This window comes from Rhincodon typus, chromosome 37 (assembly GCF_021869965.1).
Source record: "Rhincodon typus isolate 14 chromosome 37, sRhiTyp1.1, whole genome shotgun sequence".
NCBI classification, from domain to species: Eukaryota; Metazoa; Chordata; class Chondrichthyes; order Orectolobiformes; family Rhincodontidae; genus Rhincodon; species Rhincodon typus.
In genome coordinates, this window is record NC_063368.1 from 11,941,563 (window position 1) to 11,950,743 (window position 9,181).

A 9,181-nucleotide genomic window follows, 5' to 3' on the forward strand; every position below is an offset into this window, starting at 1 on the left:
CCAGCTGAATGGAAATGAATAAAATGATTGTATTGATCTTGCTTATTATCCATCCATCATTCATTCATACTAATATTTTGGTAGATCTCTCTGGAGAGCTTGAAGCCAGTAATCTGTGCAATTTGGCTGATCAAATTACGAGTGGCCTAAAACAATCCCCTTGGTCTCTTTCCAACCCCCACACCACCATTTGCCTCTTTTCTCTTTTCTCTTTCTTTTCTTCACCGCTGCCCCCACCTGCCCACAACATCAAAGATAATTAGATAAATTTGGTCTGACCTATGAATCCAAGCTATTCCTCCAACCAGAACTTGAGGTTGAGACTGATAGGTTTTCCACTCCACAAACCTTCTTGTGCAACAACAATCTCCCATCTGGATGTAATGTGTACAATTGCAGTTCACCAAACTTCCCTTTCCCTTCTTGTGAAAGGAATATCTTGTACCCTTTGTCAAAAGGAAAGACGAGACACCGGTTTCATAAACATCCAACAAACCTGTTTCCACGTTCATGTCACGTTTGCCCAATAACACCTTCTGTATCAACCTCGACAAACCACAAATTACAGCCAGAGTCAAAAAAATCACAATTTGAAGACAAACATAACTGATGTGCAAGCTGGATCAGTTCACCTCAACCAAGGCTTAAGGGAAGAGGTCCTTCAGGGGATGGTTTCTATCCTGCTGCAGGAACCAGTGAAACGGGGCACAATATGATCTTAAATTTGGCTGGTATAGCTTTGTAGCTGGGCTCTAAAATGACCAGTATGTTCTAGTCTGAGCATTGACACTTTCTTTCCAATGTGTGCAGCCAAGGATTCCTGGGAGCGAGCTGGAGTCCAAACTAGGAACCGCACTGGAGGCCTGTAACCTTCACCACACCCCACCCCCAACACCTTCCATATAACAGCCATCAGTAGCTGGTCACACTGACCAGTTCATTCCTCCTCAGTCAGAGTTACACATGCTGCTCATCCAAGGGACCTTGATAAACACCCATCTTAGATCAACAAGGAGTCAATCCACACTGCACGGATCTTTTCCCAGGAGCAATCAATAGCTGCTCTAATGTGGCTTCCCTGTGTTTACTTTCTTTCCCTCTCCCAGCACTCAGTCCCAACACCCCTACCCTGCCCCTTTCCCTAATCCCCCACAACTTGCAGTAAACTTCAAGCCTGCCAGCCCGGAGCTGGGGAAATTCAGATCAAACATTCACAGCAGCCGCGTGCTAGGGAGTCAGCTCAAGAAATTTGCTTGAACTATGTTGGATTATAACAGATGCACTCAATAACACCTACAGCAGGATAATAGTGACCTAGGAATTACGTAACACATGCTTACATGCTTCCATTTGATATATGTTTGCAGCTAAAGCTCGCATTTACTGTCACAGGTTTGTACACGATGCTGCTACCTTGGTCCTTTTGATCTTTGCACGTGCTGAAGGCTTTCCTGATGTAGGTCGATTTGACCCAGTGATGTTGAAGGAGCAGTGACTTCTGTTCAACTTGGGAAAAGTGTGACTTCGGGAGGAAACCTGGAGATGCTGACTTTCCTGTACAGCTGCTTCCTTTATCTTTCGAGGTGTCAGAGATCATGGGTTAGGGAGGGGGCTATCAGAGACATCCTGGGGATTGTTTCAGGGAGTTTTGTAGCGAGTACACACTGCAGCCTTCACGGAGGGTGTGGGTCTTTAAGGCACTGAACATATTTGTTCCACCGCGTAAAGTGTTTTATTTTAAACAATCTTAAGTGTTGACTATACAATCCCTATAGTGCAGGAAAAGGCCATTCAGCCCATTTAGTTTGCATTGATCCTCTGAACAGCATCCTGCTCAGATTCACCCCATCCTCTTCACCCTGTGTTTCCCATAGCCAATCCACCTAAACTGCATGTCTTTGGACTGTGGGAGGAAACCCACACAGACACGGGGAGAATGTGCAAACTCCACACAGACAGTCGCCCGTGACTGGAATTGACCCCAGGTCCCTGGCACTATGAGGCAGTAGTGCGAACCATTAAGATACCATGCCATCCGAAAGTAACAAAAACAGGAACACACTGTTGCATACAATTAGAGTCATTGACTTATTCCTTACGGAAATAGACCCTTCGGCCCTACCTGTCCATGCTGACCAGGTTTCCAAAACTGAACTAGTCCTGCTTGCCTGCATTTGGCCCATATCCCTCTAAACCATTCCTTTCCATGTAAATCTCCAAATGTCTTTTAAATGTTGTAATTCCACCTGCCTCTACCACTTCCTCTGGCAGCTCATTCCATTCACACACCATCCTCCGTGTGAGAAACTTGTCCCTTTTAAATCTTTCCCCTCTCACCTCAAACCTATACCCTCTAGTTTTAGACTCCCCTACCCTGTCCCAGCATGCTTTTTATATATTGTCAATCTTGAGTGTGCCAATGGCGAGGCTACATTTAGTGCTCAGCAACTGTTACACTTCAGGAGGTGGTGATGAGCTGGTTATTACAGTCCACCTGGTGTTGGAGAGACCAGAATGATGCTGCTAATGCTGCTGAGGAGGGGGTTCTGGGATTTTGCTTCAGATACACTGATATTGTTACAAGTTATGGTAGTGATAGGTTTACATGGATCTACTTGCATGCTGTTGGGGCTGCATTGAGCCAGAAAATTGTAAGGTATTCCATCACGCTTCCTAACTTTGGTTTTAGATGGTGGACAGGCTTTGGAAAGTCAGGAGTAGAGCAATTAGCAACAAATTCCCAAACTCGAACTTGTTCTTATAGCCATGAGCATTCATAAGGTTTGACCTCTGACCATGGTTTATGTATAATATTCAAACTTGTAAGTCAATCCAATAAGAAAGGACGAGACTGCAACCTGGTATTTGAAGCAGATATTGAGTAAAAGTAACTTGCTTCCATCAATCTATACGTCAAGGCTGTGATCATACCCTAACATTGAGTGGGGATCTTCAATTCCCAAAGCCTCACAGGCCACCAATCCATGGGAGGCTGTTCAATTCAACACAGTTGCTGAACCGTACGTTCTACAGAATGCAATGTAAACAGGACCAGAAACTCTCCACTTGGAAACATGCTGGAGTTAAGCTCTAGATCTACTTCAAACAATTAAAAACTGAACATGGGAGATAGAAATGTTCAATGTTTCCAGCAGCAACTGAGACATAGAGGCCTGAGGCCTAGAATGGAGAAGAGGCACTCAGCACATTCAGTGCTTTGGTTTTCAAACTAGGCTTCCTGATGCCAAAGGTCAAGGAGATCACAGCAGATTCAGAATGGATCCACAAAGTACATCAGTTGCCTGTATTAGATGATCCAAAAGCACATTATTTCTGTTGCTGCATAACAATAGGAAAATGTTTACTGTCAACAAAATCTTGCCATTTTTCAATGGGTTCCAACACTGACATTCAAAAGGTACAAAGACAAATCTCTCAGCGTAACAAACTGACAGAATTCTGCAAATCTGTGATGAGCGTGTCTTAATGCATAATCTCAGAGACAAAAGTGAAGTTTTAGAGTATATTTTGTTCTCATTTTTACGTAGGAATACTTATAGAATTTGCTCTTGTGCAGGAGGTCAAAGGTCAATCAGCAATTCCATCTTTGACCAGTTGTCAATTCTGATCGGTTTCTGGATCCAATTCCCATCCTGCACTGATTGGACATGGCAGCTGATCAATTGATTAACAAAAGCGATTGGACATCACTGATGATGTCATTTACTGCTTCATAAAATGAGAGTCTGCTCCTGGAGTATAAATGGAGTTGAAAGGTAGTGATGTTTTGTTTATAGTTGGTGCTACTTATAAGTTTTTGATTGTTGTAGGGAGGAGAGCAATTTTATTGTCACAAGATGGCCTCTCAGATTTGTCAGAACTATCACCAGGATTGTGAAGCTGCTGTCAACAAACAGATTAATGTAGAGCTCACTGCCTCCTATCTCTATCAGTCTTTGGTGAGTGTGTTTCTGTGGAGTTCAAATTAAATCTATTATGCTGAAATGAACTGTTTCTTGTTTCTTGACATTTTTGTGGATTTGATGACTTTTCTTATGTTCTTGCATAAAAATTGTTGGGATAAATGTAATGCTATTAGTATCAATGGAGTTTTGATACTGATGTATAACAACTAATTCCCCAGTGGCCTCAAGTGATAGATGGAGGGTGAAGTGTTCTGAATTACTTCATAATTCACTTACAGGCCTCTGCCTGGCAGTAACTGTCACTTCCCTCCCTAAAGTTCTGGGAATTCTACTTCTGACTTTAGTGAAGGAGTTGGGAGTTTCAAGCACCCATTGGATAGTTCTTGTTGCCTTTGTGATATTTTAAGGTATCTTGATTCTACTTGCTTGGCTTTCTGCTGATCTTGAGCAAACATCATGCCAGTCTCCATACTGCAATGGGGAGCTATGGCAGTGACTGGCTTCTCTGAGCATATTTATTTACATGGTGAGGCATTGACTGGCATTAAGTAGGCCTCAGTTGTGGATTACTTAGCTTTTTGCCTTCACCATTCATGAATGGATTGTAGGTGGTCATGATGCCATTAGTTGTCCAGACACTCAGATCAACTCTCACCCTGTGACCTGTTGGTGTATGCACAGGGTGGCTGGAATGTCCTGAGATTGTTTAACCCAATGAAGGTGAAATGGAATTTTAAATCAGAATGGTATGAGGAAACAAAATTGCCCCTTTCTCTAGGTAGTTTAGCTTTTTCAAACTAAAAAATCCTACCACTTGAAGTACCCTTGCAGGTTGTTGGGTACCTGGTAGGTAGTGGACACTGCAGGGAGATGGTAAATACAGTAGCAATGAAGTGGGTTGCTTTGTCCTGGGTGGTGTGCTGCTTGCATGTTGAATTTCCACTTCAGATGTGTGGAGAATATTCATCACCCTCTGGGCTTGGGTTTCATGGAAGGAAATTGTCTCATAACATGAGAATGAAATCTGTATACCCTCCATTTTGGGAGGTGGGAACAGCTTTCATTGGTGAACCAGTTGGGTTTTAATCACTGACCAGTGTCCCAACTCAATTGGGAAGCATATGTGTGATTAATAAAATCCCCACTATTTTATACCTGCCACAACACAACTACCCAAGTAAACTAGCAAGATAAATTTGCATAACTGCTCTTTTATGACAAAGCAACTTCTCACCAAGCTTCTTTTTGAGAACATCATAATTGTTCTAAAAGAATAGACTAATCAATTCCAACTAGGAGTGAGTTGTACCCCTTCTTAAACCCAACATGTTCCCTTGTGAACGTGACGGTTCACAGGTTTGAGTCAAATATGGAAGGAAATCCTAATGTCAAAGGATGTTTTTTTATTTTTTTGAATCTAGTGATATTGGAACAATGCTTCATCTTTGGGTCACATGAAGTTTGTCTTGGATTTGACTGTTGCTCAGTTTCAAGTTTTACTCAGATATAAGTTTCTCAGCTTCTAGATGTGAGCTGTGTATGCAGTGCAGTAACACTGCAACAATCCAAAGGCTGTCATTAGGCAGATTTTCCTTTGACTCCTGATGCCACATTCTCTCATGCTCTTCCATAGTCCAGATAGCTGTCCAAATGTGCAACTAACATATATGGTACATCCAATCCCACAGATCTGCAAGTTGCAGGAAGTGCTGTCTTCTGGTTATACTAGTTACAGCAGTCTTCAGCTGTTTTTCAGTTTTTCAAAGAAAAAAATTGCAGCTCCCCTACCCAACTACATCTGGCACTCCAGCTCCTGGCATTGCTTAAACCTTGTTCATAGAATCCTAACAGTGTGGAAACAGGCCCTTTGACCCACCAAGTCCACACTGACCCAGTTTTTCCCCCAAGCTACAATGCTATGGGCAATTTAGCACAGCCAATCCACCTAGCATCCACATCTTTGGACTCTGGGAGGAAACCAGAGCACCTGTGGGAAACCAACGCAGACATTTGGAGCATGTGCAAACTCTAGGCAGACAGTCACCCAATGGTGGAATTGAACCAGGATCCCTGGCAATGTGGCAGCAGTGCTAGCCACTGTGCTGCCCTTTTCAATCACTAACTTCATCTGATTCTGAAGGAGCTTACCAGGTGGAAACACGAAATCAGCTTTTCTCTCTACAGACATGAATAGACCTGCTGAACAATTCACCACTGGTTTAAAGCAACATAAGATGCATGGTATATGCAGCTTACCAGGAAGAAGCTGGTGGTGTTCTTCTAGGTTCTTGAACTAGAGCAGCTGGCTCGTTGAACAATATGCAGTTCTCAACAAATTTAATATACAAGATGTTTAACAGCTTATTGAATTCTCCTTTTGATTGAAAAGGCTAAACTAGTCCTCTCATTTTGAGAATGGCCCCAATTATCAAGCATGTATTAATGCAATTGTAAATGTTCTCTTCCAGATGGTGTACTTTGACCGGCATGATGTTGCCCTCCCCCATTTCTCCCAGTTCTTCAAAGATCAGTCCCAGGAGAAGCAGGAACATGCAGAGAAGCTGCTGAAATTCCAGAATCGGCGTGGAGGCAGAGTCCTCCTCCAGGATGTGAAGGTTGGAGTTGGGGTGGGTGGAGGGGGTGGGATGGTAATGGCTGCTCTTGTGGTGTGGCTTCAAGTCAGTGACAAGGTTTTCATTTCCCACAGGAGAGTCTCAACTTCATTCAGCCTGGCTTTCCTGTTTGATCTCCTTCTTTGAAGCCAGTATAGAAAGAAGCCTTTTGGCCCACCATGTCTATGCTGACCTAACAAATGCCAAACCACATTAATGCCATTTACCTGCACTTGGTCTACACACCACTATGCCCTGGCATTAAGTACTTGCCCAGCTGCTGCTTAAATGTTGCTGGAGTAGATACCTCCACCAACATCCCACACCACCACCTTCCCTACCCCTGCCCCCTGCCAACCCCCCACCCCTCAGGTGGTGAATCCATATTTCTACCACCTTCTTTTGGGGGTGGGGAGGCAAGCTTTTCTGTAACCCACCCAAACCTATGCCCTCTGGTCTTGGTGTCTCTCCTGCCAACAACCATCTGCTGCCCAGACTCTCCAATAGTCAAGACTGCCATCAGATAACCAACTCAGCCTCTTCCACTCATAGGAAAATTCCATCCTATGCAATCACATCCTTGTCATAGGTTTTCCATCTCAGGCAACATCCTGGTGAAACTAGCCTGACCCATCCACTGTCATCCTGTCCTTCTGATTGGTATGCCACAGATGTACTGGGGTGGTGGTCACAACATTTCAGAATTGTAACAAGACTTGTCCCTTTCCTGAGCCCCAATTAAATGGGGCAAGCAACATGAAAACCATCTTGACCATCCTGTCGGCCTTTGCTGAACCTTCAAGGAACTATGGTCTTGGGCATTTGTTCCCTGTTTTTATTGTAAACACATTGAAGGGACTGCAATGATCATGGTGCTCAGACATGTATGTAACAACTCACATGTTGTACTTCAATCTCCACCTTCCCAGCCAGAGGTAGGGACACGATCACTGTACCACAACAGCCCTTGGGATTCAATATCCTGCTGGAAATTCCATCACATGGACACTGGTGCAAATTTAATTGTCATCCCCACAATGACCTGTTCTTGAACTTCCTGCTTCAGATCAAAGATGAATGGATAAAGTGAAAGGAATTCTCAAATAACTGACCTGTTCTTCATCTGGACTTCAGGAATGACAGTGCCTCAGTGGTTAGCATTGCTGCCTCAGTGCCAGGGACACTGGTTTGGTTCTGGTCTCTGACTGGAATTTACATATTATCTCAATAAAGGGATTGAGTTCTAGAGCTGTGAAGTTATGCTCCAGCTATACAAAACCCTGGTTCAGCCACATCTGGAGTATTGTGTCCAATTCTGATTGCTTCATTACAGGAAAGATGGGGAAACATTGGAAAAGGTGCAGAGGAGATCTACCAGGATGTTTCCTGGAATGGAGGGAAGGTCTTGAGGAAAGGTTGAGCTAGGGCTTTTCTCTTTAGAACAACAAAGGATGAGAGGTGACTTGGTGTACAAAACGATCAGGTATAGTGGACAGCCAGATCCTCCTAGGGTGGAGGTAACTATTACAAGGGGGCATAGTTTTAAAGTGAGTGGAGATAGATATAGGACAGATGTCAGAGGTAGGTTCTTTCCTCAGTGATCGGGGCGTGGAATGCATTGCTGGAGAGGGTAGTGGAGTCGGCCTCATTTGGGGCATTTAAGCAGCTAATAAATAGGCATATGGATGATAGTATAAGGTAGGTGTGGAGGTTAGATAGACCTTAGGTTTATGGTAAAAGTTCAGCACAACATTGTGGGCCAAAGGACCTGTTCTATGCTCTATATTTATCCCATGTCTGTATGGGTTTCCTCACTGTCCAAAGCTGTGCAAGTTGGAGGATTGGCCATCTGAAATGCAAGGTTATAAGGATAGGGTGGGGGTGGGGGTGGGGGTAGGAGTGGGTCTAGGTGGGATGCTCTTCAGAGTAGTTATATGGACTCAATGGCCTGCTTCCCATGCTGCAGGGATTCTGATTCTGAAGCTTAACTGTCCTTTCTTTCCATTCTCAGAAGCCAGAGAGGGATGAGTGGGGTAACAGTCTGCAGGCAATGCAGGTTGCCCTGGATCTGGAGAAGAATGTGAACCAGAGTTTCCTGGATCTACACCAACTCGCCACTGCCCAGACTGACCCTCATGTAAGCTTCACCACCTCCTCCTTCTCATCACTGCTACACCTTCAGGGCAACACTTCATTGGCTGGTCTTTGTGGATTGGAAAGTCACTGTAACACTTTGTCCAGATATGACATTGGGATCATCAGTGTGGATCTGAAGTGATCCCAATGTTACAACAGCTCAGCAATTGGGTGAAATAGGAATTTGGATTATAATCTCGTGGGAGTGCTGAACTGATTGGCCACTGATTCTCATTCAGGACCAATGCAGTGGAATGATCATTGTCCATCACAGTCCAACTCAGCTCCATTTAACAAACTGCAAGATGCAACTGAAACGCTATTGTCCTCACTGGCACAAATTCTGCACATGTTAGCTAGATTTTCTAGAGCTAGTGTGGGAATTCTGAAATTGTCTTAGATATTGTTAATGCACCCAGTTGTAATATTCCTCTGTTTGCAGCTGTGTGACTTCCTGGACACTCACTATTTGGATGAGGAGGTGAAGATCATCAAGCAACTTGGGGA

General features: G+C 43.9%; 1 protein-coding gene across 1 annotated transcript; it reads left to right on the plus strand.

Annotated features, from left to right (window-relative positions):
- Positions 1-3,763: 3,763 nt before the first annotated feature.
- LOC109937464 (ferritin, heavy subunit-like) lies at positions 3,764-9,179 on the plus strand (the record flags this gene model as incomplete). Its single annotated transcript, XM_020536043.2, has 4 exons — positions 3,764-3,959; positions 6,395-6,541; positions 8,550-8,675; positions 9,117-9,179. Coding segments are annotated over exons 1-4 (438 nt in total), but the record flags the coding sequence as incomplete, so codon positions are not given.
- Between the last annotated feature and the right edge of the window lie 2 nt (positions 9,180-9,181).